General features: G+C 36.9%; 1 protein-coding gene across 1 annotated transcript in view; it reads left to right on the top strand.

Annotated features, from left to right (window-relative positions):
- LOC105425791 (latrophilin Cirl) overlaps nt 1-25,298 on the top strand; it is a 305,513-nt gene that overhangs the window by 60,635 nt on the left and 219,580 nt on the right. Inside the window, 1 exon segment of the mRNA XM_011636718.3 lies at nt 3,397-3,528. Coding sequence (XP_011635020.2) covers nt 3,423-3,528 — 106 coding nt within the window. The 5' untranslated portion in view covers nt 3,397-3,422.

Genomic DNA, 25,298 nt, shown 5'->3' with positions numbered 1-25,298 from the left:
GGCGGCGCGTCACTTCTCCCGTTTTGACACAGTCCGACGGCATGTGGAAATTATTATTGAATTATTTATTATGTTCTAAGTATCGGCCCGACACGGTCTTCGTTTACTGAAACTTTACGTGGAGAACAGTGTTAAATGTAAAATAAATTTCATCACTATAATTACGTTCGTCCAGGTGTTAATAATGCGATTAAATGGTAGAAAATTACTTCCGACATTTTATTACTGTACTCTCAAAGTTTTAAAACGTTGAAAATACAAAGTGTCACGGGTAATGTTTTTATTAATGAAATTTGGAAAATTGTTAAAATTTTATTGTTGTCTGCGAATTATATTTTAATTTTCTTTATAATTTTTCTTATGATTTCATTATGTTGAAAGAGGAATTTTTCCTCGTGAAAATTTAAGTATTGACTTCTGACTTTATTTTTAATACTTTTATAATTTTATTTAAGTCATACAAATAGCGCAGGCTATTAAAGCATAAAAATTATCTCTAGATAAATTGAGATATTAGGTTCGTAGTATAATTTATTTTACTTCGCGTAAGTCTTTTTAAAATTATCTCTTTCACAATAAAAGGAAATGGAATTCTTTTCTTTATATTACATATATTTCATTTTGAGATATTTAATAAAAATATCTTAATCAATCAAAATATAAAATCAAAATATAAAACTGAAGATGCAGAAATTATATTTGAAACATTAACAATCTCTTAATACCCTCCAAAATATTTTACAAACAGATTGCTTCAATGAATATTTTATTTTACAAAATGGCTTGCCATTTTATTCTCCTTGCGCCTTCCCTTACTGTACAATTTTGGTACAGTGGCAAGCATCTCACGGCACTCGAATATATTTTTATTAAAGATCGATTCGCACGAGAATTAAACGTGGCGATAGTTCGATTCGATAAAAGCATTTCTAAGAATCTTGGTAGATGCACCGCGCGATGCATCGTTGGGAATTCCTTCCACACAGGCGCTCGATTACTGACCTGAAAAATCTGTAGCGGAATAGTACCGAAGGCAAAAAGAAAAAAAAAAAGGATATGGTCGCCAGGAGATTACTACTCGCCCGATTGTGTCGAACGAGTATACATCCCTACCTTTCTACTCTTCTACCTCTTCTACTCCTTCCTTTTTAATAAATGATCTTTCTCTCTTGGACCGTGCCGACCTCGGAGATGGGAATCGCGTTGTCATCGGGATTATCGCATGCATCGGCACACGTATGCACATCGTATACAGTATCGCGGCGCGTCGCGAGGAAGAAAAGGGAGGGCAAAGGGAGGGTTGATGAAAGGAGAATCGCGCATCGCCGATTCTATTCGCGCGATGAACGCGCGGGTACAAGGTTAGAGGAGATAGCATCGTTGGATTAATTATGCGTAATGCATGGGACGTACGCGAGGATGCGTTTGTACGTTGCTCGAAGCGAAGGAAGGGAAAAGGGGAGGGAGGGACAGTCAACGCATTCAATTATCGTCGTTATACCGCTGGTTTACAGATGTTTCGGCGATAATCGCGTTGCTACGCGGCTTCCATTCGTTGTGTTAAGTGTTGAATAACCGGCGGCACTCGAGAAGGAATGAGGAAGACGAAGCGGGCGGATAAAGAGGAGACAGCAGCACAAGGAAAAGAGAGAGAGAGAGAGAGAGGGGGGGGAAGAAACTTAATTAGATCCATCGGAAAAATTAACGTAGTCCGCTCGAGAGGAATTGGCAGCGCTCCAGATATCCGCGTCGCAGTTCTTCTGCGGCCGCGAAAATGCACCATGCAATCCGGTTGCATTGATGCAATCTGGGAAGTGGTCCGCCATGATGCACGCGGCAATCGTGGTTCGATGAACTTCCTCGTCGTAATCGAGACGATGGCTTGTTGAGAGACATACGATGTACTAACCCCTACAAAAATTTCTTTCCGAGAAAGAATTTTGACGGGATTTTTTAACGGAAGCTTGTACAATATATCCGATATTAAAAATAAAGTTGAAGTTACTGAATTTTACGAAATGTCATTTGAGAGAACATTTACACTCCGAGATTGAAGTGAAAGCAAGAGGAATAATAATTAATTGATAATATTAGTATTGAATAATAACTTAACAAGTTTTCTTTTTAATTAAATCCTTTTAAATTATTTTAAATTTGTAATATTTTTTCTATAATATGATGTAATATTATAGATAAAATATTATAAATTTAAAATAATATTTTGAAGTGAAAAATATTTGAAGTTTAAATTAATTAATCAAGTCATAATTCCATGAAATTTGATATTTTGCAAAACAAAAATATTTTTTGAAATTGCCAATTGTGTCTTAGAGATGTAAGGCTTTCAATTATGAATAAATGCATTTTATTCAAGATTCAACATTCGCGATGTCCACAAAAATGCACAATTTCATGCGTAATCCACACAAGTCACCTGCTACCTTTTCGGCGGCGACCCGACGCGACGCAGCTTTTCTTCTTTTTTCTCGCAATTTTACGTGGTCTTTTTTTGTCGACAAGCTGATAGGTCGACGGAGCGCACGCGCGACACCACAGGAAAAATCGAGCGAGCATCGCCGGTAAACACTATAAATCAGCTTAATCCGCGCGTCGAGCGAAACGAAGGGGTTGGGGATATGTGCATTCGCGTGAATGTAGGTTAACGAAGGCGAAAAAGGAAAACAATTTTGGCGTCAGCATTTCGAAATTTTCAAACCACGCGGATATGATGCGATCCTATCAAATAAAAACAGTGGGCGTTACCGGATGAAACAAGATGAATTAGGATGGTAAATTGCGACCCCAGGAATCACAAAAGACGTACGCATTTCGGAAAATAAGATAAAATAATTAAAAAATTATTATTTGGATTTTTCCTAGCTTTATAATATAAATTAAAACAATATATATAAACTTTTAATCCACATGTAAAAATAAAAATAATTATTTGCATCGTTATCAAGAAATAATATCCTATTTTATACGATACGCAAGTTTTATCAGTTTTAACCAAATACTTATATCTATGGCAACATGGCTATCTGTACTTTAATCTAATTTATTACGTGCATGCGGTTTGAATCTGTTTTTGCTATTCGCGAGCATCGCGATTTCCACGTAATCGCGATCGTAAGTCGACGCGCGTCTCCGTGCGATAAAAAATAAAGGGATAAGATAAAAAAAGGGCGTAGGAATGGTAGTCCGGTAAAGTGTGCGATTTACGTACACGCAATAATAACGCGGCGGCGACATACGGCGATCTCAGACGTATGTGTTCTTGGAAATCGCGCGATGCGCGATGCGAGCGCATAGTTCGCGCGAGAGATGCAGGAGCATCGGGAGCAGTACGCCCCAATGCACGGCGCTTGATCGTTTCTTTCTCTTTTTTTTTTCCAGGCGTAGTCGGAGCTCGGAACCTCACGATGGAGTGCCGCAAGGGTCGACGGAAAGGAGGAGCTCCGATCCTCGGCAGTCTGCTACTTGCGTGGCTCTTAACCAACGGCTGCGCCGTCGTCGCGCGAAATATAGGTGAGTGCGAGAAAGTATTTACGATTTCGGACCGCGGGTTTCTTGCCGCGGGTAAACCCCCAAGAGCCCCCCCCCCCCTCTTCTCCATCCTTGCGTCAATTAAGGGACTGGCTACAACGCGCGTGGATATTTACGCGCGACGCATCCCGCAGAATCTCTCGCAACTCGCGTCTCGCCGCAGGCGAAAGCCAGTTTTGCATCCCGGTGCAATGCCTTCCGCGTGTTCTTTTTAACTTTAGTAAGGGCATTTTAAATTGTCACGTCTGTGAGCGTTACTGTTGTCAGTAGCGAGATGTTATCTAGCTGGCTAGCTCTGCTTCGGAAAATTATAGCAAACGAAATATTTTTCCCAAGATTCTTAGAATAAATATTAATGTGTACACGCACATGTATGTATAATTTAACGTTGGATAGACGTTAATTAATTAAAATTTATCAGTTACTGCAAAAATGAAAATTATAAATAATTATCGGAAACAGAATTATAAATATATATTAATTTTTATTTTGAAAGAAAAAACAGGGATGTGTACGAATACAAAATCGTTTCGCGTCGTTAATAATTTTAGATGGATTATTCTTGAAAATTCCTATCTACAAGTTGAATCGCATTTTTTTTAACTTAATTATATAATGCAATTTGATGGAGAAAGCTTTGGTATGTATGTTTTCTTGTAAATTTTAAACGGGATACAAAAATCGTCTCGAAGAGGTTAATAACAAGGGTGGAAGTGTTCGTGACGTGTATGTGCTGGGGGCGGAAGATCGTTGTTGCGCCGTAAACCCCGGAAAACCCCGCGAGATGGATGGGAGGTTTCGGCCGGCATGTTAAGTCCGGGAACATACCATAGCACGCTCGTAGAATTAAACCGTTCTCGTACTAATTGATTTAGGAGATTCTGCTGGCGCGCGCGCGCGTGTGTGTATGTGTGTATATGTGTGTGTTTTGCTATGTTGTAACGCGACACAGCTTCATGATAAACCCTCGGCAATAAGAATCTTTTACTTTTTTATTAGCACTGAGTCAATATTGTTTACATAAATTGTGAGAAAATGTCACTTTCTAATATGTTGTTTAAAAAGAATATCTCCCTAATAGATATCTCGATAGTTTGACGTTCGGAAAAATAATTATATTCCTTGACGTCTTTATATACAAACTAATGTCTTGTATTTTTAAATATTTTTTTGCATAAACTTTAAAACAGATTCATTTTGAATAAGAAATGATGAGTATCTCTCGCACTTCAGGAATAATTTGAGTTCTACAATAAAAATTTCACATGCTGCGTTTGTAAGCTGTCCGATTGTGTATGCGTGCATCTTTACGGCTTCTGTCACGTCCGTAATTTTTTATCACTCTGCTGCTGCTGCTTATGTGGAGCACACGCGTGAGGGTGAAAGTTGCTGAAATGGCTTTTCGGGGTTTCGATGTTCCGTCGAAAAGAATTCCGCTCAGGCGCCGACGGCGGCGCCTACAAATTTCTCTCGGGACCATTTCCGCGCTCGCATATTAGCCCGACTGCGAGCCCAGCTGCAATCTCCGACGACGTGTAACTGATCGCGGAAGTTCAAGAAAACTCGAGCACTGCCGAGGCACGCCAGCCGGCGCGGCCGAATGCACGAGAGACGTTATTTTCTGTTCATAAATCCGGGGCTTACCGGAACGAAAACAAAAAAAAAATAATGTTCGACTATCCACGATGTTGTTCACGGTTGCGGTTGCGAAACGACCGCGGGGTCTAAATATTAGATCTGAGAAACGCGAGAGACTATGGCATCGCACTGTACGAGCGTAAATGTAATTCTTTTTACGAATGTTCTTGAAGAAAAATTCTTCTCTAACTGAACGAAATAAAAAATGAAAAAAAAAAATAAATAAAATAGAATTAAATTAGATAAAATTAATAGAATTAGATAGAATCGCTTTTTTGTTAATTTTGTGAATGCTTCTTGATTCACAAGACACACTTTGTAGATTTAGCTAAAACGTAACACTTCGACATGTTTCCTCGGCGAATATGAAGGAAGACGAGGAAGTGAAAGGATGAGAGGGGGAGAAGTAGAAAGCCAGCTTAGCGCTCGATAGAGTTAGAATGTAGCGACGCATTGAACGCACGCGAGCATTAATGAGCGGCGGAATCTCGAGAAGCAATTTCAGACCGACGTGTTCAGAAAGGGTCGAAGCTGAGACATACTGGGGTCAGAAGGAGAAACGAAGATCCGGCAGGGGTGGAGAGAGAGAGAGAGAGACAGCATGTCCTCTTATCCCTATGTGATTATCATACACCTCGATGCATCCAATCCATGCAGCCATCATCGTAGTTGCGTTTCCAGTATTCTGCCTCCGCTGCTCCCTTCCTAATTATGACGTACACACACACACACACACACACACACACACACACACACACACACACACACACACACACACACACACACACACAAACTTGCGACATGCACGCAGATAGGTGAAAGAATGGCAGTATAAGCAAAAGAAAATAAAAATTTTTTAATAAATTAAAATTTTTTGCACCGTTTTCGCCGAAGTTTGAATGAGGCCTTGTGTACAAAAAAATAGATCAAAGAAGGCTGTGAACATTTGATAACATTTTTGTCTGCGTTTTTTATCTGGAACATTCACATTAGATCAAGTTTTTGCATTTTAAGTGTGCTTTTTTGAAAATAATTGATCAGGTAGAATGGATAGAGAAAGATCTTGCGCACAACGAGCAAAATATTAGGAACATGAAATAAATATTAAATTTTGGAAATCAAAATTAATGCGTTACGTTTTATAAGCTGTATTTCTAATTTTTATTTTCAAAATTTAATATTTATTCTTGTTCCTAATATTTTATTCATTGTGCGCTGCTTATTTTTTATAATATTTATAATATATAATTATGGAGTACATCAAAAAAGATATTTAATATTTTTTAAGAATAATATTTACTTTATAAACATATTATTAATAAAAATTATAATTGACAAATGAATATAAAACGAATATAAAATATAGATCTAAGAAGATTAATTGATAAAATGAAATGGCACGATATCTTATTGACGAGATTATTAATTTTATCTTGAAAGAATATTGAGAAGGCCTTTAATATCGAGAGCTTGAAAGAAATTAAAACCGAAAGAAGAATTCGTTTCTTATTACAAAAAATTAATTATTTTTTGGATTAATTATTGAAAAGTTCTCTTATATTTCATCATTTATTTTGCAAAGGAGGTATAATAATAAAAGCTGTCATATCATCGTTTTTATATTGCTTAAATTACTTATGAGAAGTACATGTTTGATATTTTTAATTTTCTTAAATATTATAATCTTTATGAGAAGGTGGATAGTGCTAAATTTTAACATTTTTATTCTTTTGCGCCGTTATTCGCCACTCCTTTTCTCTACATTTTAAGCACGCATATGCGTATCATTTCAGTTATTCGGCAATTAAGTTTTTACTACTATTCCGCCCGTCATAAAACCGAAAATGATTCCTCTTAGCGAGCGTATAAATATGCCGGCGCGGCGCTTCGAAAAATTACATAAAACCTCGATAGCCGCCACTTTGTAATCTACCCTGATGGCCGTCGTAAAACGTTAGTTAATGGCGGAAAGGATGATCTCGATCGAGCTGACCTCGCGAATAACGTGATAAAATTTGCAGTGACCGCTATGGGCATCGGAGCGGTGCCGAAAGACGTCGTTCATCCGTAGCTTTGTTCACGATTACTCGCACTATTAAAATATTTAAGAAGAACAAACTCTTCAGTCCTTACTAATTGAGAATAAAAACGGTATGACCCACTCTAGTTACACAATTACACAATTATTGTATTACCAAGTGAAATCGTCGATCAAACTTTAATCGCTTAATCGCTCAAAGATATTTCGAACATTTCATTTATTTTATATGTAGACTGTCCACCGTATTGATTACACAACAGAAAAATAAACAATTCAATTTTCTGGAATAACATTTTTTTGCTTTTAAAAACTTAGATTTGCTGGACGTTCAATATTTACAATAGAATTGATTAAAAATTAATTAATTTTGACCTATTAGGGTTATCACAATTACATTGATTGTAATTTATCAATAATCAATGCGAATTTTCAACATTATGCGTTGATCAAGCAATGGTCAATGTTCAAATTGTTGCTTGTGTGACTTGACTATTTATCATTGTTTGTCCATAATTATCATAAATGTTTGCCGATTTACGTTATATTTGCGTCGACGTTGTGGATCACATCTGGGACATTACGCCATGAAGATCTCATCTCTTCTCTTCCCCGCCGCCGACGACGAGGATTTATATGCGCGGTAAAGGGGAGGCGCTGCCGGATAATTTACGGCCACCACTTACACTCGCCCTGCCGTATTCTGAACAATTAATATTTACGCCGGATAGATCGGTAATCCTATTATATACTCGATACAATATCGAGATAATAAGCATTGTGGACAACGCGTGATTACAGAGTGCGTCGCGTCCCCGAGGCGAGCCGAGTTTCTCTTCGCAGGATAAGATTTCTTGAGGAAAAATTCTCGTGCTTCTTCAGCATGCAGCTACCTACCATCTTTCGATATGCCAAGAAATAAAAGAAATCTAGAAAATGTGTCAAGATAATTGAAGTCAGCTTCAGCGAAATAGTACAAACTCTATTTTAAATTTATTTTAAACGAATAAATGCGTTTTATTGAAGGATTAATATATTCGTGTGAATGTATTATCATGGATGTGATATTAAGAGCGATTATTATTATCATCATTAGTAAATAATATGACGTGAAAGCATGAAAAATATTGCATTACTTTTTTGCATTAATTCCTTGACTATATTGGTCTCTTGTAGTTGCACAATTAATTTACTATTGAAAGACGGTTTCTGCATTAACATTAGAATTTAATAATAATAATAATATTGTGTGCCCATAATTTCTTTAAAATTCCATAGAAGGATGGGCTAACAAGAGAAATGCATATTTTGAATTTAAAATATAAATTTAATACAAGCTGCAAATTAATACTGCAATTAAATACTAATGGGGTATCGATGACATTTAAAACGTGTTCAGGAGAATTAAATGCATATTTCTGTTATCAAAACATCTGAATTCATACTATAAGCTTAATGTAATAAACTATTATCATTGTGATATGGTAAAATTGAAGGATACCGGAACACGACGAAAATAGTCGAACGGATTACAATTTATTAATGTAATTGGGTCATTATATTAATACATATTAATTCCCGTTACATAATATTTAAATTTAGACAAATAACGGAAACGGTGCATTTAAGCACGATACATTTTTCCACCTTTTCCAAAGTATGCAGAAACTGCAGTGCCCGTTCTGATTCTGCGAATTGAAATATAAATGAGGTATCGAGCGCGACGTTATTTTTGCCGTTTCGTGACAAGCGATTCTAACTCTGGTCGCTTCGACGAATCACGAAGGCGAAATTCGCAGCGCGAGAACGTCGTTTGTTGCGCGCGTTTCCTTCCACCGTAAAGCTTCGTCAATGCGACGAATATATGGCGTCGGCGAGATAAGCAAAATAATTCCGACGTCCATTGTTGTTTCGACGGTCGTTCCGCCGACGAACACGCTCTTCGCTGCGGAACGGCGTTGTGCCAGCAAACGACCGGTCGCGGCAACTCTCGCAACCCCCGCACCCCCCTTCCCGTCCTCCCTCCCCCGTCTAAATCGACGATTTCTCTTCGTCCACCTAACCCGAGGACCGTGGCTTGTGACGGACCTCGGCGCCGAAGATTTGTGGCACATTGGCAACACGCGGCGGTCCCAATTTACTGCGCATTACTTCGTCTACCCGCCTCCTCACCTCGCATTTCCCTCCGCTAACGTTACTCCACCCTCGTCTCCTCCTCGCGTCTCGTGAGCCGTTTACTCTTCCTTTTTTCCGACTCGTATATACCGACAGTTGTACGATTTTTACTAACTCTATTTTCCCTTCTTCTTTCTTCGTTACTTTTTCGAACTCCAATTGCCTTTACATCCCTCTTTATTTTTACTTTTATATTTTCCCATCTCTTCTTCTTCTTCTCCTCTCTTCATTATTCCTTCTTCCTTTAACGCTCTTCCGAGTGACTTGTTTTTCTCGTTTTTCTTCCAATTTATTGTAACTCTTTTTATCTTCATATTCCTATTCTTTGTTTTTTCATGTCATATTTGTACACTGTAAGACACGCGAATTTTGTTTGTTCAAAAAAAAAAAACAACTTTATTTCACTTATGTCTTATAATAATTGTTATAACAGTTCTTATGATTTAGAGCACGCGAATTGAGATCTGTTAACTGTCGATGACTGAGATTGAGACCGGACTACGACGACTACAACTACTACGAACGTGATTGCCTTTTTGGCGTCGTCTTATATAGGGCTTGATATCGGAGTTTCTTAACATAGGTAGTAAACGCTCGGAGATTAGAATGATAAGAGAGTCATCAGGAATGCCTTACGTATTCGAATATTACATCTAAATTACCATTCCATTAAGGATTCATTAGAACGAAAATGAATAATAATATATTAAGAATCCATTAAAACAAAATGAGTAATGATACATTAAGAATTAATTAAAACAAAATGAAGAAAACGATATTGCTTTCGAATCATCGGAAATTCTTAGCTTAGGTATGTGTAGTACGAATATTACAACGCGGCACAAGTGGATCTCCCGTTTCCTCCGACCAAAATTTGCCTATTATTCCTTGTTTTACGGGTTCGCTGTATTCGCGTTTCCTGAAACCAAACGTGTACAAACGACGGCGATCACCCTTCCACGTTATTCCTTGTTCGTAACCGCTGCTACGTGACTAATCTGATTCCCACCCACGTGCAAACGCGGGCCGCGTTTCATCCTCTCTTTCTCTTCTCGTCCTCGCCCTTTACGCTTTAACCCTCTCGTACTCTGTTCCCGCTGAGTTCAATGAGTTTCACGCGATCGGGCGTGCGGGCGCGATCGCCACCCGTCTAAATTTAAACGACCGGAAGGGGGACGATCGAGCGACACGCCTGTGTGACGCGATGATTCGATCGTCGACGTGGCGAGTGCGATGTTAAGTAACATCGAGGATAAGAGCAATCGATAAAGTGCCTCGACCTCACGCCCTGGTAACCCGCGAAACGGAAATGTAATGTATCGCGACCAGATTATTTTTATCTTGCACTTTTAGTAGTTCGACACGCTCGTAGTGGTAAACAACTGTAATTGTTTCTAATTCTAGCCATGACAATAGTTAGAATTTTTATATTTTTTTAGCCTGAAATAATTATATGTACATATACGAATTTTTCTATTGTTATTAATTTCGTAAATTACTTGTTAATTTTTTTATACCTATTTTTCACCTCGCGGATCTTTTATATATATGTTTAAATTGACTTGATAAAATGACTGTATATATTTGGTACAGTTAGAGATTGGTACAATTAAAGATCTTATTTTCGACATTTTAAATTATAAAGAATGAAATTAAACGTATTTTTCTGAATAAATTGACCTTGATGCTTCTGTATGCGCATTTCTGTTATAATTTTTCGTGATGTATTCCTCGATAAGTTGATTAATTATAGATCACCGTTATTATAGCTTTCCATAGAGGGTAATCGATGCATTTTCATTGCACTATTACAGAACTAAGTTTGCCTTTCACAGTAAAGGCAAGCAGGCTTCTTTAACAAATTATGGTACTCTATTAGATCGATTGATTTGTGGTTCAAGCAAAGAGCTTTGATGTATTTTTTATGATCACATCATTTCTCGTTTAGAAAGGAGTACTTTAAAATAGGGTAGTGAAATCAAAAGAGAATAATTAAGTAGAATTCTATTTGTGCTTCAAGGTGATAGAAAGACATAGATAAAACTTATAGGTTTAATTTTATATTAACTTATACATAATTATATTGTGTATACGTCATTTTAATGTTATTTTAAAAACGAGATGGTTGAAATTAAAATTATCAGATATTCTCGTTATGAATAGAAAAATGCAACATATACTAGTTTTTTTCATGTGAAAAAACTGCCTTTCAGCTTGGTGGTATGTGACCGAACGAAACCCTTCGTCCTCGTTGAAGCGAGAACTTCGTTCGCTTGCCGCTCGCGTTTTCCAATTCGCGCCGAATGGATCGGTCGCGCGGAAAATAAGAGATTGTCGTGATCTTCTTTGCGCCGTGAGACTACCTCGCTAGTAGTGATGGCTCTTGAATCAATCCTGATTTCAATTCTCGAGCAAACTAAACCAAGTGTGGGTGTATTGCATAAAGGATATCTATATAACTTTAACGTATAGATGTATTAATCGATTATTACTCACGTTTAAATATAATCGTGCTTGAATTATATTATTATACTAAATATAAATATTATATATAAATACATAAATCATGTTTACATTTATATAATCACACACACACACACACACACACACACACACACACACACACATAATATACACATACATACACACACATGCATATTAATTTATATTTGAGTCGGAAGGTCATGTGTGATTCTAAAAATATTCTAAAAATATTAGAGCCATCACTACTGTTTGTCCGCAAAAGAGATGTCGATAGATCGAAATGTCTTCTTGCTTGCGTTGCGCAAATTCCATCGGCGACAAGTGGTGCAAGGATTTCTAATTCACATCCCTTTTGCGCACGTGACCTAGTTCTAAAAAGTCCCCTCAAAAATGGTTGCTAAAATCGTGCCATGCGAATTCTTGCCTATTTTCTATTCGCATCACGATGCTAACGGTGCTTTTGAATGTAATTGAAAATCCAGCTCTCTATGTACATATATAGTGTCATTTTCCACATTTTCTTTTCACCTTTTTACATATTCTCTTTATACCGTGTAATGGAGATATAACACGCAATAGAAGTTATAAATGCGACGTGTAATGAAGTTTGTTAAATAATCTTTAAACGGAGAATTAATTCTTTTAATATCTCTTACATTGCAATTGTAATGCAATTGTAAATCATGATTAGATAAATATCTCTCGTTGCGTCACTATCATATGATTGAATAAGTTGATTAAAAGATACGTTCAATTTTCGCATACTTGTTTGATTGAAATAATACCGGCTATAAGATAATAATACTACGTTATTACGCTAGAAAACGTAGGCATATGTAATGTGAAGGAAAAGTGTAATATAACTCACTTCCGAACATTTAATGGCACGATTCTATTGGCTATAGACCAAATATCTCTGTACATACATATATAATTAAATTATATATGACCTTTCCGACATACCATAGTAATTGCTGTTGTAATCGTCAACAGTTAGATTCTCTTTATTTTTATATAACGTATCACTTATCTGATTGTTTAATAATGAAATAATAGAATTTTTTCACAAGTGGTATATTTTATCTTTAATGTTGTAGGAAATTAAATTATCCGAACTAGAATGTTTCGCAGAGAATATTCAAAATCAAATTAGTATTTTCTTTTTTAGAATATACACTAGATTTTAGCATGCTACTAATTTGAAAGTTCGACGTCTCTATTAATAGTAAGAGTATAAACATCTATGTTATAAAGACACAGTTATGTCCATAAATTTTTATTATGTTGTACAACATCCATTTCAGCAAGATCCATATTTATGTGAAGCATGCGAATCCGCATGTGATTCTAACAGTAATATTTTTTTGCGCAATTTATAACTGTTTCTCATTATTTATGTCCCTTATAAGCTTCTTTTTCAAATAAAATCGCGTATTATTCTTTTCTGCCGGTGCAGAGATTAAACGCGCGCATAGAACACGGAGGAGGTACAAAGCGCACGATTTTCTTTTCATATTTCTCCCGGCCGTACGGTATCTCACGCTTATTTTACATGCACTTTGCGTATCCGAACGAGTTAGCGGCGCATATTAAATCACTCACCAAACAGCGCCGAGATCAAACGGCAATACTCCGTTCTCGGATCGCGAATCGCGAGCGAGCCGGAATCCCCTTTTGGCTCGCGAAAAATCTTTATTCGCGCAGATTAATTCGCCTCGCCATCGTCGAATCTACGTGACTACGATTTATATACGACTCTATCTATCGTCAATCCCTTGTCAAGAAGCGAAGATCCATCTCTCAGCCGCCTCGAAGAAGCCGATGGCGTTTCGTCGGCGAGCTAAAAGCGCCATCAGTTTTGCCCCCGCGCGCCTCGAATCAGCCGGTGTAATCGATTTCCGATTTCGGAGTGACGGCAATTTTTCAACGTTCCGTGAAAAATAATTCTGGAATAAGCCACCACCGACGCTGCTTTCACTCCCTTCCATTCTCCGGTGATACTGCCATTTCTTCCAGTATATTAAATATCAGATATAAATATATTCGAGCGATATTAGAAAGAGATTAAAATATTTTGATTGAAATATATCTAAATGATTAAAATGTTTTCTATTTATAATTAAAAAATAATAAAAAAAAAACAAGATTTTTAAAACATTCTATACATTCTATAATTTAATAACAATAGTTATTATTCAAATATTATTTTCTTACGCGAAATTTAAAATTATATAATTATATAAATTTCCAACAATACAGATCTTATCTTCTTCCTATCTATTTAAGCTGCATTTCCTCGAGCACACCGCGTGAAAATCACGGAAGAACGCAGAATAAGAGAGCCAAGCCCGGCGAGAAACGAAGGTGCCGTTATCTATTTAATAGATTACGTTTGGCTCTATTGGGCCTTGCGTTAACGGCTTCCATGGTGGTTCGAGAGCAATAAAAGGAGGATAATGGAAGATTTAAAGAGGAAGGGAGAAGAGGAGGCGCGGGTGACCGAGCAGCTTTTCGCTAAAAAACGAGAAAAATGCGGTCCGGCTTTATTAAGACGTGAACGGAGGCAAGTCGCGATAATAAAACGATCTCTCTCGTGCAATTCCGGCCGATCGTTCTATTGTTTCTCGTAATGCTCCTCTACCTCTATCCTCTTTTCATAGATTTTCCTTCGGCTCCCTGAAAAACATTCCTCACCTCTCTTGTCACTTCGTCCGCACATTTAGCCCGCACTTCGCCTCGTCTTACCTTCGCGCTTTTGACCCATTTTATTTACGTATTCGCGGCTGAAATCACCTCCCATCCGTTTTACCCCCATTCACCCTCCTTTCTTTCCGATCGCGTTCTCGTTAACATTCATACGAGACGCTGCTCGAGACCTTTTGGTTAAGTCAACTCACCCCTCGAGGCGTCGGGAGAAAGAGAAGCTAAAACCATCCCTCCTCTCTCGCTTATCCTTCTCTCTGGTCTCTGGGGGTAACCACCAACCCCCGGGGCTTTTCCCCGACGAGGCGCGTCGGTTTGTTCATATTCGTGTACGGTTCGCTTGGAAGCTTTTCGGGGGCTAAATCCGCGTGTAAGCACCGCGCCGTGTACGTGCTCGTTCCGACGTTCCCTCGACGTTCGGCTACGCGTTCGTCCACGACGCGGACTCCGATTGAAATCCGAGCACCGCCCCCCGTGATAGCGTCGTTGTCGTCGTCGGTGAATTCGAATTGTTTCTACGAAAATCGATTCTCCAGCGCGAGACTCAATACTGCAATAGATATTAACTTCTCAAATTACATATCGGAATGAACGCTATAAATATTGAAACGCTGTATTCTGAATTATTTATGTTAAACGAGGAACATTTAGGACACGAATAAATATAAGAATAAACGAATATTTAATTTGTAGCTTTCAAAAAATAATATTTAATTTATAAAATTTACTAAGTAGACATTTATAGTGACAATTTAGTCAATATTTTCTGCTCTGCAATTATTTTTTAAAAATTCTGTATGTCGTAATTTTTTTTTAATTAATTTTTTATTAGAAAACATTGATAAGGTCTTCGTGCGGTCTTCGGAAGATGCATTCTCTCACGCAACAGTTTTATATCGACGATTCACTTGAGAATTTCTCTTTTCCTCTTCTATCTGCATCATCCGATCGATAAAAAGATGCGCGAAGAGAAAGCGTGGCCTGACTGCTGCGACGGAAGTTTCCAGTGAAGTTTCTCGCGGGCGCATTAATGCGCGCCAAATTAAACCGGAGTTTCTTCACCGTTGCGGAACTTTAAACCGCTTTGTAAACTCCGGTGCTGCTTGCTCGAGCGAGTGCGCCTCGCTTAAAGCGCCTCGCTAAAGTATTGCGGCGTATTACATGATACTGCCCTGCCTCGATGTATCGGAACATCCTGATTCCGTCCAAGGCTGAACTTCGCGGCGGACAAAGCGAAGGTTACGCCGCTCGTCAAGCTAGAGAAAAATGTTTAGGAAATCGCTAAAGCGTTATCTCATGGAAAGTATTCGTTAGCGTTAATGGAAAAAATCTTCTGAATGTGCAATAATTTATTTCTCTACTTTACAATTATGCTCATGATACCTCTTGTTATAAGAATGAATAAAATTTTCATTCATTAATTCCTATAATATTTTACTTTAATTATTATATTTAGCTTCGCGATGTTAACTCTTGCATGTCTATAATTCTTATTTTATATTTAAATCGAAATTTGGGATTACCTTGTGAACATTTTTCTCAGTATAAGCTGCAAAATAATTGAAAAAAATAGTGATCGATGAGAAAAACATATTTTTTTAAGATTTTAGTTGAAATTAATTAATATAATAAATTTTAATGTTTCAATCATTTAATCATTTTTCACTTCACAATAAATAGATTTTTATATATATATATATATATATATATATATATATATATATTGGTCGCGTTAAACATCACTCTTTTAATAGATCAAATATAACCACATATATAGTTAAACGTTAACAATATTTACATTAAATATATTTTGTATCCGCTAAATAGTATTATGGCCACATTCGATACTAACCAAATTAATTAATTAATTAATTAGGCTTAACATTAGCCGTGTTTGATGTTAGTTATATCTGATATTAATTACGACCTCGCTATTTAATGTCGACGTGGTAAGCCATTTATTACTCTTTCGAGCGAAATCCTCCCATATTACCAGCGCGATCACAAAGTAACCTTACTTTTACGATGTATTAAATGCCAAACGCTATATAGTTGTATATAGGATCTGGGTGAACGTTCGATGAGGTAGGCGCACGGTAGACGCAAATTCTGAGAGTTAATACAAACGCATACGTTAGAGTATGACCCAATGAATAATGCCTTATCGGCCAAGCCGTATCTGCCTTCAAAATGTGTAAAACGTGGTGCTCGCGATTGCTACTACAACTGTGCAACTCAGAATCAGATTAAGCAGTAGTCGTAGGGGTTACATTAACCCTTTTGCTCGCAGCGTCCTTAATCATGAAAATACTTTTTCTTCATTTACAATACTATAATTACAGAGTCACTCGGTATTATTACCCTAGTTTACGAACGTGCCTTGAATTGTTTATTCAATATTGTTCGAAATATTTTTTATACGATTTATTGTATTCATAAAGTAATATAATCAAACGTAAATCTCCTACATACAAAAAACTTACAAAAACTTTTTATTATTTATTTATAATAGGAAGCAGTGGAATCTCGCGTTAGTCTCTTGGAAAAATATAATATATGATATAAATATAAAAATCGCGAGGATAATATTTTTATATAATTTTATGACTTGTAACAAGATATTGAAGAAAAATGTTATGTAACATCGTAGAATAATTTAATATTATGAGCAGTATCATAGGCGGATGAGCTTGTTGCATCTTCAGGAGATCATCAAAGTGTACATCGTTCATTCGCGATCGCATTGTTAGACCGAGAGATAAAATCCGCGAGAGTCATTTTCACTGAGTTTCATTGGCACGCTATCGTTTCGCAGTAATATCGTTCAATCGCGCTGAGCTTTATGGTGGAATCGTTCGTCTCATTTACGCCCTCGACGATAATACGAGATTCTTCCCGTTACTGCAATAACGACTGGCAGTTTTATTGAGATCGTGCGTCTCACGTTGCACATATGTGAAGAGAAAATAAGTAAATAAAGGTTGAAAGTGCAAAGGTTGAAAGTTCAAAAAACGGATCTTCTTGTTGTAAAATTAGAACTCAGATCATAACATTTGCATTCGAAAACGCTTTCTAAATAATACAAATTATTTGTTACTTTTGATGATGCGAAATTTTGCGAAATGAAGTAAACAGGTCGAGATTTACCGTTAGAGAACGATGAAGTATATCTTAATATTTGATACAAAAAGTTGATACAGAAAGCGACTATAAATGTATCTCTCTAATAATGATAATGTGTTGCCTTTGACTCATGCGTTTATCATTAATATTTTGATGAATTGTTCGAATAGACTTTTTTCCGTGGCCTTGCATTTCAGTAACTCGTTTGCATAATTTGCTAACAGCTCAAATTATGCACTCCCGCCGGACGCAACGTGAAAGATTACTCTGCAGAGTTTCACGCGAAACTTCGCTTTCTCCGCTGTCGAGTTAGTTAGCTTTTTTTCTGGTAATTACCATCGCGCATGGTATCCGAACAGTGTGCATTGTTGCTAAGGGGTCACCAAAGAAACTACCGCGTTGCTACTTGATTTATGAAGTTTATTAAAGCCTACTTGCTACGTCAGGTTGAAACGTTAATATGCGCAATATAGGAAATTGTTTTTCAACTATTATCGATGCGTCGTTATTAGTTTGTAGAATTAATTTCTATTATTAATATTAATTTTACTACTAATATTAAAATGTTAATTAATATTTAATAAACCTACAACGCGTTTACTCAAACTTAACATTTTTTAAAATTGACCGATCACAACCGCTGTAAAAATCTTCCACTACATCTTAGAAATGAAAAGAATGCAAAAAAGTGCATTCTGATCTCTGACGATCAATTCTTTATGTTAAACGAAATTTTTTCACAATTGGCACAACCGTAATCGCAATGAGTTTCTCCGTGTTCATGCACGAGAGACCAGCACACGCTATTACGCCTGTTATCAAAATACATTAACAGAGTTTGCTATCGTGCTCGTTATCAAAACAAGTAGCAACGTTTCATTAAAAGTTTGCTGCAAAAAGAGAATTACAACGTCCGCAACACATTCGCGACAAATAATAATTCCAAATACTACGAGAAATCACAACGTGTCGTGTGCCAAGGAATATCAATTTCTTACTCGCTTATTGATTTATTTATCTAAAATGAGAAAAATATATAACAATTCGATAATGGGAAAGAAAAGAAATTATTTTGTGTAATAAATTGACTTTTTGTATTGCATTTTATTCTGTTAAGACAATGATGATAACTTGAAATCATTTTTTCCGTGGATCTTATTCGTGTTTACGTAGCCGCGTCATATCATCATCACCTTCCGAAAACGTTATTAACGCGTGAGTTCATTAGCCTATTATCTAGATGCAACTGATGTTTGCTGGAGTTATATTGCATTTATCTCTATTATTTTTACTAATGAATCAGTTTTATCGCGCATCGCGAAGTTGAAACGCTCGCAAACGGATTTCGAGCGAGCGAGAGTTCACAGTTCGCCGGAACAAGGATGCATTTCGTGGATTCCTGACTGCCGGAAGCGAGCGAGAGGTTGTCGTGGCTGGTGCAATTAAAGTCGGACATATTGTTCCCGAGAAGAATAATCCGCGGTGCGGTTAGGCGTACTCGCAACTCTTGCGTTGAGAGACGTGTCGTTCCTTCACGAGACGAGAAGTAGACCAAATTAGGGCAACACCATTTATCGAATCGCAGACACCTGTATTTCTCATTGAGCGAACGTGGCTTGAGAAATTGCACCTAAAACTTACCTTTCTCATTCACAGGGAATAATTAACATATCTTGAAGGAAAAGTTATTGAATAATCGTTCTAATTCGAAACGTACATATTAGTTTTAAATACATTTTATATTTAACGCTCTATTCTAAGAAAAATCGAAATGTATCTTTCCTCTTCAATTCAAATACTCCAAAATTAAGATTATTCTATATTCTTATATGAACCAAAATTATAAAAGAGAAATAAAAGAAAAATAAAACTGTAAAGAATTATTCTATTATTCACGAATTATAAGCAAAAGAGGAAAATTTTATACATTTTTTTATCTTAAACTTTCCGTTTCTCAAAAAGTGAGAGCTTTAATGGAAGTGAACTTTGGAATCCGGAATCGCGTCATCGATTAAAACCCGTCGACGGAAATAACGATATAGGTTTCGTTTTAATCGAATTTTTAAGACCGTATGACCGGACTGGTAAATCTTTAATTAAGAGCCGATATATTGTTCCACGGGGCGTAATACGAACTGACTGTGTGCTTTATGCATGTTCGGCGAATTTCTGACTTCCGTGTGCGCGAGTTCAGGAATGTCTTCATTGCACTAATTAAAGGCGGACCATATTGTCTCTGACGTAATGACATTCGCGGTTATTCGCGCTCTAAACAGTCAATTGTAATGCAATCGCCGTCGGCCGAATTGGCCGCAGGAGTTTCTCGACGCGGTTTCTTTCCGCCATGTTGCGAGCCTCTTTATTATGCCCGGCCGATATTTCCGCGCAATTAAATCGTCTTAAAAGTCCAGGTAAGGACTCATTAAGACTCATATCATTCGTTGCAAATGCAAATTGCGAGCGGCAGTAACGTGCGTCTAAAACATTTCGAGTTTTGAAGAATGATATTTACAGCTACTTGTGAAAAATGAAATACATCTAAACGTAAACATAAAACAGATTTCCGATCGAATGGATTTATTTAATCATGTATATTTTTAATTTTAGTTATAAATATTATCATTAAACTCCAAATTTTCATAGCTTCTTTCTTACTCATCTGACTTGCAAAATTAGTGATAATTTGATTAAATTAAATTATTTAAATGCGACTTGTATATGCTCGAGTCTAAAAATTTTCTATTTTAATTCTCTCTCTCTTTTTCCCCTCCCCTTCTCTTTCTCAGAAATACGTAATAACAATTAAATTAATTTTTATTAACAAAGTTACTCAGCGCAGTTACCATAATTTTCTTCCATAAAAGGCGGGGCGTGTACGGTAGATCAAGAGTCCGAATGTAGTTTCTGAAAATATAGTTATTTTATAATTAGTGAGTATCTAAATTTTCGGGATGCGCCGCACGATACTTTCGACTGTTGCGACCACGTAATAAACGTCTCGCGCGGAAGTTATCGCGTTGCTCTGCTCGCATCCGCTCGATCTCTCGTGAAAGCGAGCGGGCGGGTCAACTCACTTGCGGCGTTCTTTCGGCGTATAATAAGCGACGATAAAAAAGAGAAGCGGCGAATTCGCGAACGGGTTAACGACTCGGACCCGCAAGGAGCTGCCGCTATAAAATTCTTAAGGAGTCGAGTCACTCTCCACTGCCGAAGCGGAGAGCAGCGTTGCCGCCGATAGCGAGCACAAGAATGTTATCTTTATTGCGCGCGAGGCGGACGAGCGTTATATATTTATCGGGCAACGGCCGATTATGGCCGATGACGCAGATAACGGGCTCGCCGGACCACAAGGCAGCCCGATCGCAGAGAGCTCACTTCCGGAAATAATATTCCCGAAATCGTTACCATCGATGACTTCGCATCTCGCGTACGTAGAACGGTAACACGAGTAAATTTTTGGACGTGTAACGCAGAAAAAACACGCATGCCAAAATGGTGAAATTTATAACAAATAATTTTCTAGTTTTTACATTAGGAAATATTTCTAAAATTATATGTGAAAAATTTTGAGAAAGGGCGAATGATATCATTAATCTCGAGACTTATTATTTTATTTATTAATTGATAAGGAATTATTAAAATACGATTAAAATTTATGATTTATGTACGCAAAGATTTAAGGGACGATATTGAATATGTTTTTATTGAACAATTTTAAATTATATTTTATAGTATATTATTTAATTTGTATTTGTAAAAATTATGTCTTTAACGGGGATTAATTGATTATTACAATAAGACAGATAACGGATTTGTTGGACTGCAAATCTTCGATTGTGGAATTATATCTGGAAATGATACTTACGAAATCGTTTCTTTCGATGAACGCAGCGTTGCGTTTTTTTGTTGCGCAACTTTGCAGATTTAGATTGACGATTATGACAATTGATTATAGTATTCGTATAATAAGCGGGATCCTTATGCAAATTAATCGATAATGCTTAACGCAGCATAAATAGTCTACACACTGTTTATTAATACGAGCCTAATTAACCATATTAGAAAAATCAACTGTGTTTATTCATTTATATCTTTTCGATGTATTTGTTTGAGAAGATCGAATTATGTCTTTTCTGTAACGAGCAAATCAGTTGTTGGTGTTATTTCTCAGAAACCATTACAGAAACCGAAGTCGATGTTATTTTCTTTTTTAAATCCTTAATACGTGCTTGTACGTACGAAAAAGGCACATGATGAAACAAGATGAAGGTAAAAGAGCAGGATGGTCGAAAGAGAAACAGGTTGGTGCAACACTTTATTTTAAAAGCACATCGCATGCGATGCACCAACTTTTTTCCGTACGCTATGCTTTTTTCTATTCCTCCTCTTTTTCAACTTTCATCTTTTTCCTGTTCCTTTTCTAATTATGATTTTTTCCGTGAATGTAAGCCTTGTTGTTTCTCTCTTGCCTTTACATTTGATCATTATTTTTACTTTCCTTATCTTTTTGTATAATTTGTATTTACAACGTTTTATTCTCGCAATTATCAAAATATCTTTTATTTCTTGCAAAATATATTTAACTACTTGTTTTTGTTCGGTCTTTTATTTGATTTACTCGATCTCTATATTCGCTGAGCATGAATTAGAAATGTGTTTTGTGTCAAAATCTGATCATTCTCATGAATTTTCCATGTAAGTTTCAATTATAAGCGAGCCACTCGTAATCCATGAGTATTTCAAATATATCGTGGGAAAGCTGCGGTTTATTATTAGAGTTTTCATAGAAAAGTCGATCAGTGCATGCATGCATACACATGCATGTATGTATATAGACATATATACACATACATATGCACACACACACACACACACACACACACACACACACACACACACACACACACACACGCGCGCGTTTTATATATATATATATACACATTATATATATATATATGTATATATATAATAGTATGTGTTAAGTATGCATATGTATATATGTATGTATGTATATGTAGAACATTCAGAACGAACAATTAATTGTCGTGCGAGCCTGCGCCAACTTTAGGTCACGAAATTATTAACCCGCCTATTATGTCACGCTCATACATAAGCAAACATTCGAGCATTATATCCTGTGATTTATTACATCGTACGTGCGTTACAACATAGCTCGCGCCCTGAAGTTTACATATCGAAAGTAAAATAAATGTAGTTATTTGTCAAAAGTTGTAACGTTGAAATATCGTAAAAAAGAGACGTTCCAAAACAGAACAAACCTTTTTTACATAATTTCAAATGTGACTTTAAAGGTTGATGAAAACTCTCTTAAATATTGCAAATTCGTAATTCGCAATAATCAACTGTGTCTTTAACTTCTGATTATCGATTATCTAAATTTAGATTTTTGATTTCTGTTTTTCTTCCTTTTTTTCAACTATCAATTCTAAACTCAGAGTTCTTGGTTCTGTATTTTAAACTTTCAGCTCTCCACTCTTTATCTCATAATATAGAACTTTTAACTCATAATTTGTATAATTATTACACACAAAGGTAACACAAATAATAATTTAAAAAAAAAACAGTTAAGAAATTGTTACACATTCTGAGCATACATTCCTTTGGCGTATTTGGAAAATAAATGAGCTAGTTATCGGAACCAGCGCGATATTGCGAGCACGGCTATATTTGTGGTCGGGGATGTATTTTCGACTATACACACAACGTTATTGTCATTCCAGCCGATCGATCGATTTCTCCTGGCGCGTTCGCGGAAAATTAGTGATAATGATGCCGAAAAAACAAAAACGCGCGCACATCGCGAGCGCAACGGATCGCGCAAATTACGCACGAAACAATTTTAATGAAGCCGGCGCCCCATAAAGGATTACAAATTCAATCTTCTCGCAAACGAGAGAGATGACGCGCCGCCGGGCATTCGTAATAACAACTAATTTACGAGCGTGATAATGGAGTGCGAATTTTCGCCAATCAGCTTTGAGCCTCGCCGGTTTGCGCTTAAAAACGCGCACGCCATCCTTTTTTTTTGCCTCTTCTGATTTATTTGTTCGTCCTGTTCGCCAAACCTTTCTGTCTGCTCGCGATCTCGCTTTTGCATGCGATTCTTTCTTTTTTTTTTTTCTTTTTTTTTTTTTTTTTTTTTTTTTTTTTTTTTTTTTTTTTTTTACACTTCAAACGCAATTAGTGCAGTCAACGTCGATGGGTCGACCAACGGGGGATTATAATGACGGTGCGCGCGCAGTCGCGCGGCTAATGAGATCCGGAAAAATCGGGTCTTCGGTTTAACCCACCAGCCGGATTGTTAAATGACACTCGTTTGCCGTGAAGCCAGCTTCCGCATTTCGACCACATTCGGCGAGAAACTACCTCTTGAAACGACCAGAGGGACCGACGTCGTATCGTCGTCGTCGTGTCGGGACTTTTCTTTTTGTTTTTATACACCGTCGCGCGAATCTGTAAACGAGGCCGACACCTTGCACCATTATTTCTCTCTTTCTCTTTCCTCTCGCAGGTTTCGTATGCGAACCCACGAATGTCGCGCTTACTTCAATCAAATTACCCGAGATTTGTCATTAACCTCCGTACGTTAATTAGCGCGGATTAATGAATGGTCTTTAATCGCCACGTCGTTTACTAAATTCGAGCTTCAATACAACATTTGGAAAGAAAATAGAAATTTTATTTAGTTACTTTAAAGTTCACGAGAGACATTACAAAATTATGCTGGTGGTTAAGTTTGTATTTCTGTTAATATGTGAGAATTGCAATCATCTCGTTTAGATGTAGCGTCTATTTTCTATCGAGAAAAAGATAAGCCATTTTCGGGTGTTTTTTACTTGAAAAATATCGCACGTTCGCCCTCTGGGGTGACTGCGTGTGAAAGAATCGCAAACAACACGGGTGAGAGCCCAACACACCTCGATTTTTCAGCAACTTTTTGCGTCTCGTGCCCGGAAGTTGCGTGTGACTGCACGAATGCATCCACACACATACGAAAGTGCACGCTGTACTCTCTTTTGCGCCACTAAACGAGAGGGGTATCAATGCAGAATGCAATAAAGGAGAAACAAAGAGGGATATGATACAAAGAGAAAGAGAGAACATCATCGCAAACGAGCCCGTGATTCAGTTAAAAGGTACTGTGTTCAAAAATTGCGTGTCAAAGCCGAACGTTGCGTAATGGCGTTCATGCGCCAGTCTTGGATTATACTGGTCGAAAATGCAAGCGTGTTCCCTGGCAAAATCTTTCCTTCCGATTCAATTTTTCCGCATGATTTATTTCATTGCTTTGTACGACGTTCGATTCTTCGCATTTTCCTTTCATGCTTGTACAAAACGCGCTTCTCTCTATAATGGCACATACGTATGATATACGCGTGTATATATATCATGTATTCACTTTCTTATATAGAATTATTAAAAAATTTTTATTTTATATATATAAATAAAACATTATATTAGCCTCTTGAAAAAAAATCTTATATAATTAGTATATATAATTATATTTAGATATGAGGTATATTCATTAAAAATTCAAATTTTAATTGGATCATTCTTTCACGAACCATTT

This window comes from Pogonomyrmex barbatus, unplaced genomic scaffold (genome assembly GCF_055798465.1).
Source record: "Pogonomyrmex barbatus isolate J1 unplaced genomic scaffold, ASM5579846v1 scaffold16, whole genome shotgun sequence".
NCBI lineage: Eukaryota > Metazoa > Arthropoda > Insecta > Hymenoptera > Formicidae > Pogonomyrmex > Pogonomyrmex barbatus.
The sequence above is the reverse complement of the archived record's forward strand: the minus strand, read 5'-3'. Positions and strand labels throughout refer to the sequence as shown.